This window comes from Vulpes lagopus, chromosome 8 (assembly GCF_018345385.1).
Source record: "Vulpes lagopus strain Blue_001 chromosome 8, ASM1834538v1, whole genome shotgun sequence".
NCBI lineage: Eukaryota > Metazoa > Chordata > Mammalia > Carnivora > Canidae > Vulpes > Vulpes lagopus.
The window spans coordinates 30,885,939-30,907,372 of record NC_054831.1 but is presented as its reverse complement, the minus strand read 5'-3'; the positions used below and the strand labels follow the sequence as shown (position 1 = coordinate 30,907,372).

Below are 21,434 nucleotides of genomic sequence, written 5' to 3'. Positions count from 1 at the left end.
GGATCATCCAGTCTTTTTACAGTTGGGAAGTGAGACAAACACAGCAGTAAGAGAAGGTATGCATAGACATGGGGCAAATGCAACAGTAGGTGGAGAGGTGTGGATTATAAGGCATCATACAGGTGCCAGTTCAGAATGATAATTTGGGCAAATTGAATAGAGTTTTCTGAGGGAGGGTATATGATTAGCTTCTTAACATAAATCACAAAGTATCAAAATATTTTACTTATTTTGAAAATAATACAGAGAAGTGGATTAAGTTAATATTCTACCTACATATGAGCTTAATTTGTAAATTGGTAGCTGATGTAAAAGGTAGCAATGATGTGCTTCACCAAATTCTTTACTTAATAATCAGCTTTTATAAGACAGAAATTATATCTTTGCTATAGCAATAAAGAAAATCAGTATTTCTCTAGATCTTATTAAAATAGTGATAATTATCCTGAGAGAAGTTTTTTATGATAATCCTTTTCAGTTCTTTTTACAACTCATGTTCAACTGCCTAGTACAAGAATTCTACTAACACATCCTGTCCTCCTTGACCAATGGGGCTTTTTTTTTTTTTTTTTCAGGTGGTGTGACAAGGATGACTGTCTCCCTGGTGGTTATTGTGTTTGAGCTTACTGGCGGCTTGGAATACATTGTTCCCCTTATGGCTGCAGTTATGACCAGTAAATGGGTTGGTGATGCCTTTGGTAGGGAAGGCATTTATGAAGCACACATCCGGCTAAATGGATACCCTTTCTTGGATGCAAAAGAAGAATTCACTCATACCACTCTGGCTGCTGATGTCATGAGACCTCGAAGGAACGATCCTCCCTTAGCCGTCCTAACACAGGACAATATGACAGTGGATGATATAGAAAACATGATTAATGAAACCAGCTACAATGGCTTTCCTGTCATAATGTCAAAGGAATCTCAAAGATTAGTGGGATTTGCCCTCAGAAGAGACCTGACGATTGCAATAGGTACCCTTTTTAAAAATACAGACACACACATAAATCTATTTATCTGTCAGAATCTATATCTAGATAACTATAGACATAATAGATTTCTCGAGGAAAGAAAAGCAAAAATAATTAGTTGGGTTTCTGGGGGTGAAAGGTGTATTTTATTTATGTCCCTCAAAGTCTTACTTTTTTTTTTTTTTTTTTTTTTTAAGATTTTATTTAGGGATGCCTGGGTGGCTCAGCAGTTGAGCGTTTGCCTTTGGCTCAGGGCATGATCCCGGATTCCTGGGATCGAGTTGCACATCGGACTCCTTGCATGGAGCCTGCTTCTCCTCCCTCTGCCTGAGTCTCTGCCTCTTTTTCTGTGTCTCTCACGAACGAATATAAATAAAATATTGGGGAAAAAAAAAGATTTTATTTATTCACGAGAGACAGGATTGTCCCATTTGAAGAGGGAAGACTTAGAGAAGTATTTCTCAAATCAGAGTGGAAATGCTCAGTTTATAAGAGCTATCAAAACAAAACAAAAGCGCCTACAGAGAATATCCTGTTTAGTTAAGTAAAAGGCTACAGCTTTGGAAGAGTCTTTTAAAGACTAGCCATTCTATCATTGTAAGTGTTGCTGTAGGTAATAGAACAGTTGCCAAGAATGGGCAAAGTATGTGGTCAGACTTGGCTCTTGTGTTTAAGTGTTTCAGTTTCTAAACTATTAACCATGGCCAAACCTACAGTCAGAGAATTTTCATTGTTTAGGTTCCTGTTTGTTAGGTTTTAATGGTAGCCAGCCAAAGAAAAGGAAAGGTTGGAATTTTAGAATTTACATAAAAATTTAAGGGGAAAAAGCAGGGTGTTTAAAAGATGAAGAAAGTGGTAAAAGTTAATAATTATTCATAATCCAACTAATTCTGTGGATATGTTTTTCAAGGTTTTATTACTGTCTTGAAAGAGAATATTGTGATAGCAGATAATGTCAGTTTAAGGAATGGGTATAGGAATGCCTGGGTGGCTCAGTGGTTGAGCACCTGCCTTTGGCCCAAGGCGTGATCCTGGAATCTCAGGATCCAAGTCCCACATCGGGCTCCCTGCACGGAGCCTGCTTCTCTCTCTGCCTGTGTCTCTCTCTCTCTCTCTCTCTCTCTCTTTCTCTCTGCCTCATGAATAAATAAACAAAATCTTAAAAAGAAAGGAATGGGTATACTTTAGATATATGAAATGTCAAGTCATGTCATCGTGAATATATCACATGATTTTTAGAATACACCTTAAATATTTACCTACATAAATTTTTATGAAGTTTACGTTTTTGAATGAGAAAAATAGATCTGTCCGTGAGATTTTGTTTATATGTATGATAATATAAAATATGTAATTTATATGTATTTATATAAAATACTTTATGAAAGACAAAAAAAGAATGCTTGAGTAACTGGTAAACTGTATACCATATCCAGGAATGGGAAAACTCAAGATTTTAAAAGCACAGTTTTCTTAATTTATAAGGTCTACATTTTTATGTCATTTCATGATTTAAAAATTTTAGTTTATTTATGGATGGTACATTGACATAGTTCAAATTCAAGAAGATTAAAAGTATACAGTGAAAAATGTCTCTCACCCATGACCTCATAGTTATCAGTTTAACTGTCTGTAGGTAGACATCTCTGGTTTCTTATGTATTCTGTAGATATTATTCTATATAAGTAAGTACATATGTTTTTTTCTCTATTTAAACATTGTATCAGGCTATCCAATACATGTTGTTTTATGTTTTTTTTTTCACTAAACAGTGTTTTGTTAGACATTTTCCCAATGAATTTCTTATTCTATTCTTTTAAAGCTACATAGTATTCTATTAAGTAGATATACCATGGGATATGTCATGGTTTCTAAAATCAGTTCCTCATTGATGGACATTTAAGATGTTTCTATTTTTCCGCTGTTACAGAAATTGCTCCCTCATATATTTCATAGTCTCACATATTTAACATTCTGCCTACATGCAAATGTACAAAAATTACTGGAAGGGGAGTTATTGGATCACAGGGTAGCTGCATTTATAATATTGTAAGATATTTTTCACATCACACCAAGTAGTGATTACACCATGTACTCCCACCAACAGTTAATGACAGTTTACTATATTAAAGTGTAGTCCAAATGGAGAGACATTTCTTCCTGCATTTGTTTTTCTTCCTGCATTTTATGTCAAGATTAAAAGTGAGGCTGAATGTTTTATAGATTTGTTTAAAATGAAGCATTTTTAACATTTATATTGTGAGTTGAATTGTCTTTCCTATATTCCAATTTAAGGTATAAAAGTATACTTGTTCACTTCTATTTATATAATAGGAGCTGTAAGTTTTACAGGGAGACTCTTAGTGTATGAAAACCTAAATATCATTGACATATTGAACATAATAGTAAGGTACGTGACACAGTGACAGGCTACTCTAACTGTACTTAATCTCCTATTCCCTCAAGATCTTTTGTTCAGAATAAAGCTTTAGTTTGCATACCTAGGAGAGCTAATTTGTTATAGTTTTTTCTTTCCATATCAATATTTTAAAACCCTAAAATAGAGTGTACTTAATATGTATTCCAAGTAAGTGCACTAGCCTTTTGTTTATCTTTGTAGTAAACTTTATAGCTGGTTTGTTAGATGAAATACCATTTTATGGAGTTAGAGACTTTATAGCTTTCTAAGATTAATACAAGTGATGAGAGTTCTGGAGCCCTGGAGAATATTTTTGCCATCTGTCACTACCAGGTTTCACATAGTCAAAAATGGAGGGGACAGCCTGTGCAACCTTTTTTTTTTTTTTGATAAGTTTTGAGAAGTCAAGCTCTTAAGAGTATATTAACATGAGCAGGAAAAGTAAAGCATAAACTTTAGGGGAAGAAAGGTCATTATTTACATTCGGATTTTATGTGAGAAAAGAACCATTTCCATTCTCCTGGAAGTGTAACTCTATTGCTACATGTGTACTTTAAAAAAAAAAAAAAAAAAAAAGCCTGAATCCTATCAGAAAATGAAATCTATGATGATATATTCTGCTTTAAAAGCCTCTGAATGAATGGCATTCAAAGAAATTGTTTTTCAAATAAAACAAACCTAGAAGATGTCTCAGCACTTTGTAAGTACTCAATAAATGATGCTTATTAGAATAGTTACTGTATTCATATAAATGACAAATTTAAGTCTGGCTGGGTGTTCACTAGCCTTGTGCGTTGTATATCAAAGGAACATTATAATAAATAGTAACTTTTTCTAAAATTTTCTGAAACTCTAAAGCATTAAGTGTTGACTTAAACAGTCTCAGCATATTTTCATCAATAAAATATTTGTTATCTTAAGGTATTTAAGTTTGATGTGTAGGGTTAGTTTTAACTCAGAATATCTGTCATGCTAACAGTATTTACACTCCACCATTCATAGATCATTAGCCAGATGCTTCTGTGGGTTCAGAACACCTTAAGGAGCATCTTTCAAAACCATGTATATCACTTGCTAATGGGCTTTCTTCTTTTCTATGCTTTTATCATGCTTTTAAAGTGGCCTAATTAATGCTAGTCATTAGAACTTCAGTTAGTGCTTCCTTACCTGAATGGTCCAGAACAGTTAAATAAGGCTTTAGAGATCAGAAGGAGCAAAAAGAATTGTAGTGTTTGTTTATAAGCTGTATATATTTATCTGCTGCTCACCTGAGGACTAATGCTTATTATTTTAGCTTAAATATTTTTATAGCAAATTTTATATTTAAAATATTTTCAGTATAGAAAAATCATATTTGTGAGCACAGTTTTGAATACATATTAACTCAAAATACAAACATAAAGCTACTTATTTTTTTATTTTCTCCATTTCATGGGTTTCCTTTCTCCTGTGGTCTGTGTTCTGCAGTTTTTTTGCATCTTTAACCACTTGTCTAGTACTTTGAAAGGTAGGTGAGGTAGTTGGCAGCAAACAGAAGCACTTGAAGCAGAATGCACCAGAGAGGGGAAATTAACAGAGCCTTTATAAATAAAACCTGAAAAATAAGTCTGTGTCTGTTTTGGCATAATCATAGTTATGCTCACCTGTTAATGCTCATGACTCACCTAGCATTAAAAAGAGAACTAGCTAATTCACAGGGGGAGTGTATACAACATAGTCAAAACAAGAATGAAGCTCTCTTTAACTCTACCTCTGCAGGATAAGTGACATTTAGCATGGGCAGGTGCCATTCAATGATGGATTCCTATAATAAACCATGCTCAAATTTGTGCAGGTTTTAAAAACCCATATTTAAACATACTTCCTTGTCCCCCAAAGTTAGAAAACAGCTTCAGCCTCACTAAAGAAAATTTATAAACTAAAAATATTTTATTTACATGATGATGGTTTGTTGTTGATGTATTCTGATTCTGTGAAATATAAGAAATGACTAAATCAGCTTTTAGTTGATTCCTTTCTTGGTTAAGAAGGTAGGAAAAAGTGAAAGGACCAAATTCATGGGATACATTTGTTTATTTTTTTTTAAAGTCTCTGAATAAACGGATTGCCCTTAAATCAACTTTTGGTCTTCTCTCTTTTCAGAAAGTGCCAGAAAAAAACAAGAAGGTATTGTGGGCAGTTCTCGTGTGTGTTTTGCACAGCACACCCCGTCTCTTCCAGCAGAAAGTCCACGGCCACTGAAGCTTCGGAGCATTCTTGACATGAGCCCTTTTACAGTGACAGATCACACACCTATGGAGATCGTGGTGGATATTTTCCGAAAGCTGGGTCTGAGGCAGTGCCTTGTAACTCACAATGGGTAAGTTTGGTGAAAGAAATCAGTTTACTTAGCAGAATTTATGATACTTTTTTAGTGGAATTTATATTCAGTTATTAGGGGAAAGTGTAAGCTTTCAAGTGGGAAAGTGTCTTTTAGTATAAAACCAGGATCAGTATTGATCAGATTGACACTTAAGAATAAAAAAATATATATCAACTACCACATCTTTGCCAAAACAAAGTAACACTGGTCAGGAACACTTCAGAGTTGGGAAAGAGGTGTAATGGACCTAACCTGTATGGAGTAGAGAGAAAAACCTGTTTTCTTTTTGTGAGTATTTCATATTTTGAATATAACTTTCTAGTTCAGTAATAACTCTCTGGAGTTTTTGCTGATTACTGTTTCAGCAATTTTTAACTTATGTATCAAGGGAAATAATATAATTAAATGAAATTTGTAAATTAGCTAAAATCCTCCTTTAGCAAATGCTTTTTCTTTTCTCTTTTCAACCTTTTCCATCCATAAATCTTTCATATAAACTGCTAATGACAAACACTCATGTGTTTAAAATGTGTAAATTGATTTTTTTTCTGCCCTTTGCACATGAATTACCAGTGTTTCTCCAGGATAGGAATATAGAAAAGTTTTGTTTGGCAGATGTCCAAGGGACAGAGTGGGGTTGTGATGCACAGTATGCCTCTGCAAACATCCCCTGCTTCATTACCATTGCTCCCCTGTGTCCCTTCACTTGGGATCTGTTTCCCTGCCCGTTCTCTCTCTAGTCAGTCCCCTCTATTTCCATTTTATGACTGTTCCTCATTGAAATACTTAAGGACATTGTTTTCTCTGAAGGCTGAGGACAGAAAGGCTGGAAATAAGAAGCAAAGGGTATTCTGGATTGTGCATAAATGAGCTGGTTTAACCCTGCTCAGTGCTAAGCTGGTTGAAATGCTAAACGCTTAGAGTGACTTTTGAGTGACAAAACACATGACCCCTAAGGAAAGGAGGAAAAAAGAAGAAAAGGGAAGGAGGTTTGTTTTCTTGAGCACCTTCTTCAGGTTTCTCACTTAACTTTGTAGTACCTCTGCGAAATAGGTGGTAGCATCTTTACTTCACAGATATAACAAGTGAAACTTGGAAGAGTTTAATACTATGCCCAGTCCCTCAGTAACTCAGATCAGGGGATTAAATACCTTTCTAATTTTAGAACCCAATCTCTTGCTACTGTTTTTACACTGTGATTGACTAATAGAACATATCTTCTTTCTTTGTGATTTCTTATTTTCTTGAACAATATTATGCCATGTTGGGTTAGGAATAGAAATACAGAGAATTAGATCCATGTTTAATGTTTTCACTGTGCTAACCTAACCAGTTAAAACCACTCTAAATAATGTGAAATAAATTATCAAAGACAAAAATCCTTGATGAAAGGCAGGAAGTTTGGAATTATTAAACATCATAAATACTGATTGGAGAAGGGATGTGTCTAATAAAATAGATATTTTCTTTTAATATTGTTTAATTAAAAAATAATAGTTACCAAACTTTATTGTTTAAAATGTTAGTAAGTACATGTTAAATAGAGTAACTTTTTATGAAGTGATACAGGTTTTAGGGCCCTTTAAATTATAAGTGGCTCAATTAGAAGCTGAGTTGTTACAATTTTTATTTGTTTTGAGTTATTCTCTGTGCCTGTCATAGTTTGGCCTTTTGTGTGCTAACAAATATGTCATTCCCTAGTTATGATTACCTGTGATTACCTGTGATCACAAAGCCATATGGGTCAATTACTGTATTTCACTTTGCTGATTAATTCCCAGTTTTTTGGCAGCACAGATATTAAAAAGGAAAATATTTAAAAGAGTGTAGAAATAACAAAATGTAGGGGAGGAGGAGGATAGATAACTAAAATCTTACCTCATACTGCCCGTTTATAAGATAGCTTGTAGTGGGGGGTAGCTTTTTCTAAAGGAATATGTTTAATTTTCTTGGTTATATTTTCCTTATTTTTGTCCTTCAAGGAAAATAAACTGATTTTATATATATATATATATATATAAAGAAAGATCATTTGGGACGGTAGCTCTTGGGTCTTCATTTTCTTGGAAGTATATAAGGAAGTGGAATGTTTTATTCTCACTTTAAATTAAATGATTTAATGGGATCCCTGGGTGGCGCACCTGTTTGGCGCCTGCCTTTGGCCCAGGGCGCGATCCTGGAGACCCGGGATCGAATCCCACATCGGGCTCCCGGTGCATGGAGCCTGCTTCTTCCTCCGCCTGTGTCTCTGCCTCTCTCTCTCTCTCTCTGTGACTATCATAAATTAAAAAAAAAAAAAAATGATTTAAACTTAGAAAAGAAGCCATATTTACTAGCTTTTAGTGGAGAGTGTGAAATTCTGGATAACTGTGAGCATATTCTAGTCATAGTGGGTCCTTAGAGGTGGAAAAGAACTTTTTGGGGGGAGAGATACAAGGCCAGACTGTTAGCTGCAAGGAGCAAATGAGAATAGGGACGTGAGGAGAAGTGTGTCTAAATTTTAAGTATGTCAGTTATAGATTTCCTATGTTTTATAGTTTAATTAGCAGAATTTCTCAAAATCTTTATAGTCTTGATGGAACTAACAGGATGTTAATAGGCATTTGCTCACAAAGAGTTTTATGACCACATACGTTTGGGAAGTATTGGATTGTATATAGTTGAGGTTTCTCTATTGTGAAATGTCTCAAAACTTATAAAATGTTGATATTGGGATCCCTGGGTGGCACAGCGGTTTGGCGCCTGCCTTTGGCCCAGGGCGCGATCCTGGAGACCCGGGATCGAATCCCACGTCAGGCTCCCGGTGCATGGAGCCTGCTTCTCCCTCTGCCTGTGTCTCTGCCTCTCTCTCTCTCTCTGTGTGACTATCATAAATAAATAAAAATTAAAAAAATAAAATAAAATAAAATAAAATGTTGATATTATTTGAGTCTCGAGGACAATAGGAAACATTCCAAGTTTTGTTTGAACATGAAGCCTTTTTTTTTTTGGATGGAGTAAAGAGGGCAGAAGAACTCCTGGGATTGGTGTTTTTTGGAACATATTTTGGGAAAACCTTGGGCCATAGTCTGTTAACTTCTTATATCATTGCTTATTAGCCCCACAAAGAAACAGCAAATTACTCTTTACATAAGTTATATTTTGCATTGATTTTCTTTGTACTTCCTGAAATTAATAAAGTAGCACTGAATCTGGCTTTATTCTCAAATAACTCTTCTCCATTAGAGAGGAAATATATGTATTTCCTCCTTTTAGGGCCATTATTTTGTAATATAGAGATTACTTTATAAATCTCCAAATTTGCCATTTGGTCCTTAATCAATTTGTAACTTTCCTCATTTTGTACCTTGTGATTTGGCAGAGATTACTAATATACTAACTGAAATTAATCATTGTATATAACTAGAAAGAAAAGAATGAATAAGAATTAAAGTGGTATTATTTGTCAAGATTTTTCACATTTCCTGACTCCCAACTATAGAGTGAATTGATGGTCTTTTTGTTTGTTTTCCCTCACACACTTAGAGAAGAACATCCATTGAGTGATTCTGTGCTTATTTTAGGTACACATTTTTTTTTATTTCATGAGGGCATTTTCTGAGCCTTTTTGGAGGGAGAACTTGTTCACATCCTCTGACAACTTTTCAATTTATCTTCATTCTTAAGGATCGGTGTGTTATTTTAAATAATGAGAAAACATTAGCAGAGAACCTGTTTCTGCCTTTCCTGCTGCTTGCCCTCTGTGCTCTCCCACCCCACACCCAGTTGTCAGCCTTAATTTTTTTTAACACCGATGTATCTGTAGGCCTGGACTACTTTAAGTGAAGCGCCCTAGTGATGTTCATTAAGAAGTCAGGATGTTCAAAGGCAGTTGAGTAGTAAAGTTGACTTAACTAGGTCACCAGGGAGATGTCCAGTTACCCTGAAGGGCATTCAGGATGGGCTTCTAGAGTTTGAAGATTAAGGCTTTTTAAGGTTTTAATCATTCACTATACATATTGCCGTATATGCCGTTGAATTCATTGACTTCCCTTATAAACCAGTACCCAGGATTTTGTTCTAATAAATCTAATTATTTTCAAGTATCCTTGTGAGAATTTATGCCCCTCACTTTGCCTATAATAGTGATAGGTTAACTGAGAAATAATCATTTAGGAAAAAGCATGCATAACGTAAAAGTCATTTTGATCCCCAGTCATAAATATCTTACTAGTTTATTTTAAGAAGTAGTGTTCAGAAGGTCTGGAAAATTCGGGGGGGGGGGGTGGCATGTGTATTGAGTTGGCATTATTTATTGAAGTGCATGTTGCCTTTCGTTTTAATCCCAAGTAATAGTAAAGTAAATGTCTTAAGTCTCCTCATTAATGCCATTAAGGCTATTCGACCTTTGCTCTTCCGAAGTAGATCCAAATAATAGCTTTTTAGAGATGAGAAAAATACTTTCCCCTAACAAAGGAACGCTGATATGAAACTAAATCTTAGAGGTTTATAGCTGTGTATTAATATTGTTCCTTTTGTACCTTTCTTTATAGTCACCTTCATTGGGATCTTTTATAATTTTGATGTTTAATTAAAAAACTTCACAGATATTTAAAGATAGTATCATGTCTCTTATGAAAGTCACTAAAATTGATGCAAATGGGACCTGGGATTTCGAACCATTTTTGTTTCTGTTTTTCTAAAGTTCATTAAAAGCATTCTTATGGTTCATGTTTTTATTTTTGTCTCTCATTCTTTATCATTATGATTGGAACCTCTTTTAATTTAATTTCTCACAGTTATTAGCATAACATGATCTGTTTCAGGATTGTCTTGGGGATCATCACAAAGAAGAACATATTAGAGCATCTCGAGCAAGTAAAGCAGCACGTCGAACCCTTGGTGATTAGATATATCAGATCTCCTCAGTAGACCCCGTACAAGTCAGGAAGCATGAAACTTGTGAACTGTTCAGTTCTGTCAGGCCCAGATGCCTGCTGAATAAAAAACCTTACATGCTGCCAATTCCATTTTATCTCATAAACTCTGGAAGATAAATTTAGATATTTGTAAAATCGCATTCACAGGAAGTTAGCAAAAGTTAACGTCTCTCATCAGAATCACTGGTTGCCATTTAAGAACTGTAAACAGTTTGGTAGTTGAATGAGTAAATACTGTCGGATGTTCTTAAAGTGAACACAAGTCTGTCTACCTTAGTGGATACACCGGTCTCAGAAGATGCCTGACTGGTTAGAGATGTCTGCCCCCAACCCCCACCCCAAACCCTTTTTCTTTTTATGTTTTCTAATCTTGCGGTACTCTTGTAGTAAATCTAAGCTCATAAGTGATTTTAACCGAGCTTAGCAATGTTAGAATTGCCAAATGTTGAATATTTTTTATGGGCACACTTAACTAGAGTGTAATGTTGGATATATTTGTTATCATAGCATTAGATCTTTTTCTGCTACACCTCACATACCTTCATAGTCAAGAATGTGTGTCCTGCCATTTCATTAGTGAACTGTACCTAGACTAAGTGAACTGTACCTAGACTATGTGTGTGCCCCTTTTGTATGTCCAGAATGCTGTGAGCAGCTTTTTGGGGTCAAATGCATTTGTTTTACTGGCTTTATGTCCTAGTGGTTTCATGACTAAAGATAGATTTTGAATTATCTTACTGTACCTTACAACCTAAAAATTGTCTGGCTTTAGCAATTCCTGAAATTATTTTGCCCTGCAATTGTCATACTTCTATAAAAAACCTGTCCCAGTTTGCTTAAGTACACAACTGATTATGTATTCCTGTTGTAAGCTAATATTTCACAAGTGTTTCATGCATCCTTTTTTAAAAAACTACTAACCAGAATAATAAGTAGCTACTCATTCATTCTGCTTTCTGCTTCATCTATAATAATCTGTTAGGACTGCTTCTTGATTTTTCACTTCTCTTTTAATGTAAGCATTAACAACTAAGACTTTCATAAAAGCACTGTATCTTAACTTTTTTGGCCAAAATCAAAAGAGGAAAATATTGATGAGTGCACTAGAAACTTGGATTGTTTTATCAATTTATTCTTAGGGCTCTGAAGCTTGGGATTGGAGTTCTTTGTTGACTATTTTATCTCAATTGTATGTGCTTTCATGAAGATTCTGCATACAACTGGGCAATCCTTAAGTTACTTAAAGTTGGTTAAGTTTGGTTTAAAAAAAATGGAATATTGAGGAGATTTGGTCATCAGACATTTTACTGCTTTCTCGATATCATGGGAATGAATTTTCCTTCTACATTGGATCAGTATCATTTCTTGTTCACACATCCTCCCATTTTTTGTTACTTTTTTGTTGGCATACACGAATCAAAATACCTCTACTTCAATGTGGCATGTGGTCCTCAGAGTCTTGGTGGAAAGGACATCGTACTATTAGTGACCATGATACTTTCATATCAAAGGATGGTTGCTGGATAATTTAATTATCTTTACCAATAAAATACTTTTTGAAAATACACAATCACGGTGCTTGCTTTGCTCTATTCCTGTCAACAAAAAGGATTCAGTTATAGATTGAGCTTTCCTTTTCTTTTCCTTTTATTTTAATAGCAATCTTATGTTTATTCCTTTCAGGCGCCTCCTTGGCATTATAACAAAAAAAGATATCCTCCGTCATATGGCCCAGACGGCAAACCAAGACCCCGCTTCAATAATGTTCAACTGAATCCTATAGATGAGAGAGAGGAAACAGAAGAGGAAGTTCATTTGTTGAATAGCACAACTCTTTAACTTGAGGGAGTCGTCTACTTTTTTTTCTCCTTAAAAAATCTAAAAGCCAGGCTTTTTGCAACATAGTTTGCAAATACTGCTGGTGGAATGAAGGAGTTGTTTGGGGAGGGAAAGGAGCGAGAAGGAAATGAGTGAGGTATTTCCCCATCTAACTGAGAGCAGCAAATCATCTCCTGTTCTGCACTGGATGCATTCAGCTGAGGATGTGCCACAGTTGCGCAGGGTGGAGCATCAGCAGAAGGGGTGCCACAGCCCCAGCCCCGGAGCACCCAGAGCACCTGGCCTGTTACTCCGACATCGCAAAGACACATTAGCAGTCCCTATTTCTGGAGGGATTACTTTGAATTGAGCCATCTATAAGACTGCAAGGTCTTGCCCTTTTGTATCAAAACTGTTCTGTTTAATTCATGAATTATTATAGTTAAGCATTGTCTTTCTACATTCCAGAAGAGCTTTTCTTTCTCCCTCTCCCTCCCTCTCTCTTTTTCTTTCTCTCTTGAGCTGTAACAAAGCCTCTGTAAATTGGTGTGCCCTTTTGAAACAGTCCTTTCTCATATTGAGATGTACTGTGATTTTACTGATGTTTCATCACAAGAAGGGAGTGTTTCTTGTGCCATTAACCTTGTAGTTGGCACCACCACTAAATGCTTGGAGCAGTCACATGCACCGCAACAGGTAAAATCTCGAGTGAAGCGTGAACAAAATCTCTCCGCTTGTGCGCATTGTGGTTCAGAATCAGCAACAATGAAACTCGACTTGTAAGGATAAACAGAGTTTTCTTTTTGTTTTTTTTCCTCTCAGACTTTATGGATAATGTGACCTGGTCTTATGCAAATTTTCTATTCTAAAACTATAATCTACACGTACTGTTCAGCGTAAGGAAACAAAATGCTGCTGCTTTGACAGTAAAGAGAAGGAAGTATTCTGTTTAGCTGTATCTGGTATTAATTGCATGTTTAAACACTGGAATTTTTTTTTCTTGAAATTAGATCATTTTTTGTTTCTTTCCTCAAGATATTTTATTGCTGACACTGAAGAAGAAATGTAATTCATAACTTGCACTAAATGTATATTTCTTTTCTTAAAAATTTACCATTCTTATTTATATTTTTATGGATTAAAATTTATAAAATACAGATCAGTTAATATCGCGCTTAAATAATTTTACCTTTTTAATGTGATTTTTATAGACTAATTCAGACTTAAAATTATGGAGATATGAACAAAGTTTACACTGGGAACAAGGGTTTAAAAAGAGGTTGTGGTTATTTGTCTATGATCCAATGTGTACATAAATCTTTTTCTGATCTTTCACTGCCATCCTCTGGATTATGTCTTCTGACCTGTACATTTTGACTCATTAATTAGAAAGTTAAAACACAACAAATCACTTTGCAGATTAAAACCAAAAGTTAAATAGCGTTAACCTTTTTTAAAAAAAAATCAAATGAAAACAATTGCAAAGGTAGCAGTTAAAATTTTAATCTGAACATAACCTTTGAATCTTTGGGTATGTCACATCCATAAGTGTTCAGTTAATGTTTTGAATATCCACAGTGTACATTTTTGCAGAGTGAGTTGAAAATGTACTGGGGTGAGTTTGGGATTTTTGTTTTTGGAAATGTCTGTCTTAGTCATGGTCTTAATTCACTATCAGCAAAGACAGTTTACTTGAAGGACTGGCCTGAATATTCTGTGCTTATGCATTTTTGGTAGGAAATGAATTTAGCAGACAGGCATTTCCTGAAACATATCCAGCAATGAGCCATTTTTACATTTTGGAAGTGATTCTTCACTTCCACTTTTTTTCTTAAAAATGATATACCTATAAGATCTTGAAGCTTTATTAGATCATGAAGCCATATTAGAATGACAGTTCAAAGTTGAGCAACATTTTAGGAATTTCATGAAACATTTCTTCATTTTGCTATCTTCCCTTTCTAAAATGACTATTTTGTCCTATTTTACTTCCTCCCTCTGGCAGACTTTGGGCTTTCTTAATAACCCCTTTAAAGTTATCTGGCCATCCGGAGTGAAATCTTTTCTAATGATGCTTCGATATATCCTGTCTTCATCTAGTCATAAGTGCATTTTCAGTGTGAACTCCATCGTGGGTTCTTGAATAGCTTGTTTGTCTTGAGTTACAAGCCTTCAGAGAAGAAACCAGCTTCTTTGCAGATAGCTTCATAACATTAAACATCACCTGGATTTTATTTTCCGTGCTTCCTTTTTGATTTCACGTCCTCTCATTGCCCATCCTGCTTCACAGACTGATAATTCAGGGTGGATATTCACAGCGGATGTTAATTTTTTCCTTGGTATATTTCTATCCCTTGTTAGGTTTTACTGCTAAAATACAGGAAAAGTGTATTTCTAATTGCATTCAGTGGTTTTCTTCAGTAATACTACCTGTTCCACTTTTCTTTTTGATATGTTGAGGTGTGTCAGCTTTTCAACCAAATGATGAAATAGTGGAGACCATGAAATATATGTGCCTGGCTAATTGGCAAATTAATTGACCAATACAATAAGTGGAGCGCCTTATTGGAGTACCCTTTTTGAGAAGGTATGATGAGAATGGGCAAGGGTGTCAGCATCTCTTATTAATAATTGTTTTCAGTTTTGCTTCATGAAGAATGCTTAGTTTGTTAATCTGTGATGTTGCCTAGAGCTGTATTTATCTGTTTTTATTTATACTAGTGTAGTAAAGCTGCATATCATTACAGTAAAAATGATTACTGTGATGAGTTAATCAGAAAATCTATTAAAATCTATATGACAATGTGTGGTTTGGCCTTTAATTATATCTGTAATAGTCCTCCCACTTCTGCTGCTCTATGCAGTGTAGGCCAACATGCCTGGCACATGCAGCCTCAAAGGGGTGATAAATACAATGTTTCTCTAAGGTTACAAAGCCATTTCTATACTTTGCAGGCAAGGGGCAACAAAAGAATAGATACCGGGTTGAACAGCAGGATGTAAATACTACCAGCAATAGTAAAGTCTCCGTTTGTTGGTGAAAGCTGCAGGTTTACCGAAAGATTTCACTTTAGTTTACTTTCAAAACATTTTAAAAAGATTTATCTATCTATTTTGGAAAGTGAGGGAGGGAGAGGGAGAGAGAATCGCAAGCAGACCCTGCGCTGAGTGTGGAGTCTAATGTGGGGCTCAATCTCAGGACCCTGCGATCACAACTTGAGCCGAAACCAAGAGTCAGACACTTGACTGGACCACCTAGGTGCCCCTAGATGTTTTTTTTTTTTTTAATACTACTTTGTACATTTGATATCCACAGTGCACATTTTTGTAATGGCTAATAGGACTGCCTAAAAGGAGGTGGTAACATTTGAATTGTTAAACAGTTTAAATAGTCTAATATTAAACTCTTAGTATAAAAGTAAAGCACTTGACTTAAAAGTCCAGAATAGATTTTTATCATCCATTTCATTTGACCATTCACTGAGTTTTTATTGAATATCTGTGTGAGAGACACTGTGTTGTGTTCCTGAAACTTACACTCCAGTAGGGACAGAGACATATATCATATGTCAGATGGTGGTACGTATCACAAACTAGTTCTTTTTTTTTTTTAATTCCTGTGTGCCATGCGCTGTTCAAGGCATGCATAAATTAGGCAAAAATTCCCATTCTGATGGAGAAAAACCAGTAATGGGGAGGCTGCTATTTATATAGAAGGTGATGATAAAGGGCCTCAGGGATAAAGTGACATTTGAGCAGAATCCTGAAAAATGTCAGGGAATGATACAGTTACCTGTGAGAAGAATGTTACAAGAAGAGGAAACCGTATATGCAAATATCCTGAGGTAGGATACACCTGACAGGTACAAGGAATATCAAATAGGTCACTGGCTAGAGTAGGGTATAAGAGGAGGAAAGAGGTTGGGGATAGAGTTGACTTCTGGATAAAATGGGAAACCAGACAAAAGTGACATGATCTGACTTAATGTGATTTCTGGCTGTCTTTTTGGGGATAGACTATAATAGTGAAGGGGTGGGAGCTGGAAGACCAATTAGAAGGCTCTTGGAATAATCAAGGTGTAAGATAAGACAGGGGCTTGAACCTGACTGGAGCAGGTGGAGGTCATTCCAAGTGTCTGGATTCTAGACATTTTGGAGGTGGCATAGGCATGACTTGCTAATGGATCAGATATAGAGTGATAGGAGTAAAGGATGTTTCCAATGGCCATCGAATAAATTGAGAATGACTCCAGGAAGACTAAATTTGAGGTTGTGTACAGAGAAATCTTGGTTTTAAACATGAAATTTTAAATTACTTTCTGACTCCCGAGTGGGGACGTCAATTGGGCAGTTGTATTTACAAGACTCAAGTTCAGGAGAAAGGTCCAGCCTAAGAGACCTAAGGAATATGGGAGGTCCCATCCTGAGTCAGGATGAGATCCCTATGGGATTGAGTGGACAGAGGCCTGAGCATTGACATACATCTATGTTTAGATTCGAGGAGATGAGGGGCCAGAAGAGGGAGCAGACCGTGAGGTAGGGTGAAGATTGGTGCCGTTAAGAGAAAGGTGGGTCCCCTGAGGCAAGTGAGTAGGTTTCAAAGAGGATCAACTTTTCAGGTATTGCTGATCAGTGAAGTAAATGTGGATTGAAAATTGTCCAGTGTAGACATAATGGGTAGCTTTGACTAAAGCAGGTTCAGTGAGATCAGGCAAAAATCTGGAGCGGGTTTGACAGAGATTGATGAAAGGAATTGAAGGCAGTTTTTTGTTTGTTTGTTTTTAAGATTTTATTTGAGAGACAGAACATGGGAAGGGGCAGAGAGAGAAGCAGACTTCCCGCCGAGCGGGGAGCTCGACCCCAGAACCCTGGGATCATGATCCAAGTCACCCGGGTGCCCCTGAAGGCAGTTATTTCAACTCTTGCTGTGTTTTTCAGAAATGGGATGTGTGATAAAGGGTGTTTTGTCTTTGGATGCAGGATATTATAGCTTTTGTTGTGGATAGGAATACTTTAGAGGGAAAATTGAAGAGAGGAGAGAGAGGTCTTTGAGCAGGCAGCAGGGAATGGCATCTCAGGCGCACACTGGGACATTAAGCAACATTCCTAGCAATGTGGGAAAGGCGGAGCATATTGAGTAGTTGGTAGTGTGAGGTGAGATTTTGTGGAAGTTACTTTGTTTTTCTTAGTGAAATGAACAGAGGGCTGGGAGGTATTGTTGCATGTTTGAGGAAAGATGTGAAAGCAGGATTAATGGGCAGTAGTATGACCAACTTGAGGTTAAGAGGAGACCAGTTGTCATGGTTTTATTTTTTTCCCCAACCACCTGATACTGAGAAGTAGGAGTAGGCAGCTTTTTATCAGGCTTCAGGTTCTAACATAAGTACAACTAATGGAAAGAGGGCTAGTGGAGTAGATGTGGGAGTGATTATAATGATGGAGAGTGGAATATAAGGGCTGGGTAAAGAAGCAAGAATATGAAGTGAGGGAAGAAGAGTGAAAAAGGCAGTTTAGGTCACTGAATTGGTGTGGGGTTTGGTGGGGTTGAGAACCAGTTGGAGCGGGGGCTAGAGGAAGAGAGGTGAAAAGATGGGTGGTGGTATTTTGGATAGTAGTTTTTTTTTTTTTTTAAGATTTTATTTATTTATTCATGAGAGACACAGAGAGAGGCAGAGACACAGGCAGAGGGAGGAACAGGCTCAATGCAGGGAGCCTGATGTGGGACTTGATCCCCGGGACTCCAGGATCACGCCCTGGGCTGAAGGCAGGCACTAAACCACTGAGCCACCCAGGGATCCCCTGGATAGTAGTTTGTTCACAAAAATAGCCCTAGTTTGTTGACCCCTGGTCTGGATCACTGAATAAACTGTGAGGTTTAGGGTATCAGAAGGATCATCTGCATAGAGTGGGTACCTGTCATTGTGGCAACGTGGTTTGTAGCACTTAAAGTTTTAGAACTTTAATTTTTTCCCTTGGGTGTATCTTTCTACATACATGTCTGAGAAGTCCTACATTATTAAGCTCCAGGAATGAGCTTAGCTAAATTTGAGGAGGGTAGTGGTATTGTTCAATTCTTACCGGGTTAAGGTACACTTCACTTGGGAGTCTAGGCCCTTAGAATGTGTTCTCAGAAGTATAGAAGTGGTGTTTGGAAGCTACTCTAGCCATCGGATGGCCACATCCTAGGTAGATAGAAGATATTCAGCAAACTAGGTTTCAGCAGCCCGTGTGTGGGTGAAGGAAAAAGAAAGGTTTGGTATTGTATGTATGGACCATGCTCTAATGAAAAACGTTCAGTAGTTGGAAGTTCAGTACCTTCTGACACCTGCTTCCAGCCCTCTGATGCAGCTTGGAGTTTGAGACTGTAAATCCACAGTATCCAGATTATAATGGCCATATACTTGGCATTGGTCTCCAATTCGGTCTTGGCTACCATATGCCTAGCTTTCTGAAAATACACATTCGTGTTAGGTTTGTGTAAGGAATGGGTGAAAAGCTGATCTTTTTTTGTTCCTCCTTCATTTTAATTTGTTGCTTGATAAGAAATCCTGTTAGAATCCATTTTATTGATTACAAGGAGGTAGATTTTTAAAAAGTTACGAACTATATTTGAAACTGTTGGATCAAGAGATGGCAGTATTAAATGGCTAGTATTTCTAGCTAAGCAGATTGGTTTAATATAAGATAGGTGGATTTATTCGAATCATCAGTATTTAAAAGATGTTAACTATTTCTAAATACTGACCCCAATATTAAGTACCTTAGAAACTAAGGAAATCTGAGGAAAAAAGCTCAGCTTCAAAAATTTAAGATCAAATGTGATTTGGTCACCATTTCTAATCAAAGAATTGTGTGATGCAGCCAATATCACTGTCACTGTAAGCTTACAGCTTAGTTCAGATGCGGCCAGAACCTGCTGCAGATGCTTACACCCTGAAATGGGGCAATTCCTGAAAATCTCCTGAGACCTCCCTATCACTATGCAAGTTCCAGTTCAGTAATGAAAGGGAACGCAAAAGGATGGTTTGGTTTAGTTTGGCTAAGCTGTTACGTAGTGTCTCTCTTGAAGAAAGCCATCTTTAGGGTGTATCTTTCTACTTACGTGTCTGAGAAGTCCTACAGAAACTCCGTTATTAAGCTCCAGGAATGAGCTTAGCTAAATTTGAGGAGGGTAGTGGTATTGTTCAATTCTTACCGGGTTAAGGTACACTTCACTTGGGAGTCTAGGCCCTTAGAATGTGTTCTCAGAAGTATAGAAGTGGTGTTTGGAAGCTACTCTAGCCATCGGATGGCCACATCCTGGGTAGATAGAAGATATTCAGCAGACTGTGGACTGAAGAAAGCCATCTTTAGGCTTTCTTCAAGAGAAAGGCCCAGGGCCTTCTGGCCTATGAGGGCAGCATGGGCCTTGGGAGCATGGGCCGTGGGACGAACACATTCTAGGTATAGCCTGGGGGATATTAGACCCCAGAAGACATTCTGTTGTTTGAGAATTCTTACCTTAAGGGCATCTCAAAAGTTTCCCAAATCACTGGTGTGATTTTCTCTGGCAGTTAGTGAGCAGCATGTAATAGGGTCATTTTGTTCGACAAATAAATAGTAAAAGGTGTTACTGAGGGGGATATGTATACTGAAAAAATTCATCATCTTAGAAAGCTTGCAGCTTAACTAGGGAGATGAGACAAGCTGCTCAAATTAAAAATCCTGGCTGGAAGTGTTTGCCGATAGTCTACTCATACTTTATATCAAAAAGAGTATCTCAGGACCCCTGGGTGGCTCAGCGATTTAGCGCCTGCCTTCAGCCAAGGGAGTGATCCTGGAGTCCTGGGATTGAGTCCCACATGGGGCTCCCTGAATGGAGCCTGCTCCTCCCTCTGCCTGTGTCTCTGCCTTTTTCTCTCTGGGTCTCTCATGAATAAATAAAACTAAAAAAAATAAAAAATAAAAATCTCATACTATTTTAAGGAGACAGCTGACAGGATAAGTGACTCTGGAGACTGACAATTCAACAGAAGTTCTTTGGGTAACTCAGGTCAATCTTCTGCAAAATGTGGGGTTTACGAGACGACCTAGGGCTTTTTTGTGTGTGTGTGTGTTGAACTTCATACAAAGGAAAAAAACTTTATATGCTCTTCAGCATAATCCACAGAGTTGGCTATTTTACATTTGGGGTTTTTTTGTTTTGTTGTTTTGTTTTTGCTATTTTTAAGATGAAGGACGTTTTGTCAGGCTTGAGGAGGATGTGAATCTGCTAAAACACAGCTGTAATCATGGACTTGTGCTAGAAATCCAAGGATATAATTTGCAGAAAACTTTAATATCTAAACTAATGGTATAGTAGTACACTATACTATCAATAGTCTCATCTATATTGATTAGTAAATGTAGTGAGTCAAGGAACTGTTTTAAAGAATATACCTAATGGATACTTGGACTACATATGTATCACCTGGAGTTGCTGTTAAAATGCAGCTTTGGTACCTCTGGGGTCAGGCACCTCCCATTTACTTCCCGTATGCCTTCCCCACTGCCTATAAATCCAGTCTCTAAAGCTATAGCAATTTTTTTAAAAGATTTTTATTTATTCATGACACACACAGGCAGAGGGAGAAGCAGGCTCCTTGCGGTGGGGAGCCTGATGTGGGACTCAATGCCGAATGGAGGCAGACGTTCAACCTCTGAGCCACCCAGGTGTCCCAAGCTATAGCTATTATTAACTCAAGTCTGAGAAATAAATATTTAGTTGCCCATATGTTAAATACTGAAACAGGATTCCCTCATGAGAGAACAGTCTAGTTATCCACGGGCAGGAGACCATGACTTCCTGTGACATGTCAGAGGAGACTCTGGTTGTCTTTCAGATGGGATTAGAACATCACCATTCAGAGGACTGACTGCCATTTATCTGCACATGAAAGAAATGGGCTAGAAGAACTTTATAAAAG

The 21,434-nt window shown here is 36.9% G+C and overlaps 1 protein-coding gene across 5 annotated transcripts in view; it reads left to right on the top strand.

Moving 5' to 3' along the window:
• The window catches only part of CLCN3 (chloride voltage-gated channel 3), a 90,280-nt gene extending 74,988 nt beyond the window's left edge, over nt 1–15,292 (top strand). For 3 of the 5 annotated variants that reach the window (XM_041766477.1, XM_041766475.1, XM_041766478.1), the window contains 4 exons: nt 576–974; nt 5,533–5,749; nt 10,558–10,633; nt 12,355–15,292. In XM_041766477.1, the coding sequence (XP_041622411.1) occupies nt 576–974; nt 5,533–5,749; nt 10,558–10,633; nt 12,355–12,510 (848 nt within the window). In that variant the 3' untranslated portion in view covers nt 12,511–15,292. The remainder of the gene's footprint in view (nt 1–575; nt 975–5,532; nt 5,750–10,557; nt 10,634–12,354) is intronic. The other 2 variants (XM_041766479.1, XM_041766480.1) reach the window with 1 other exon arrangement.
• The last annotated feature ends 6,142 nt before the right edge of the window (nt 15,293–21,434 follow it).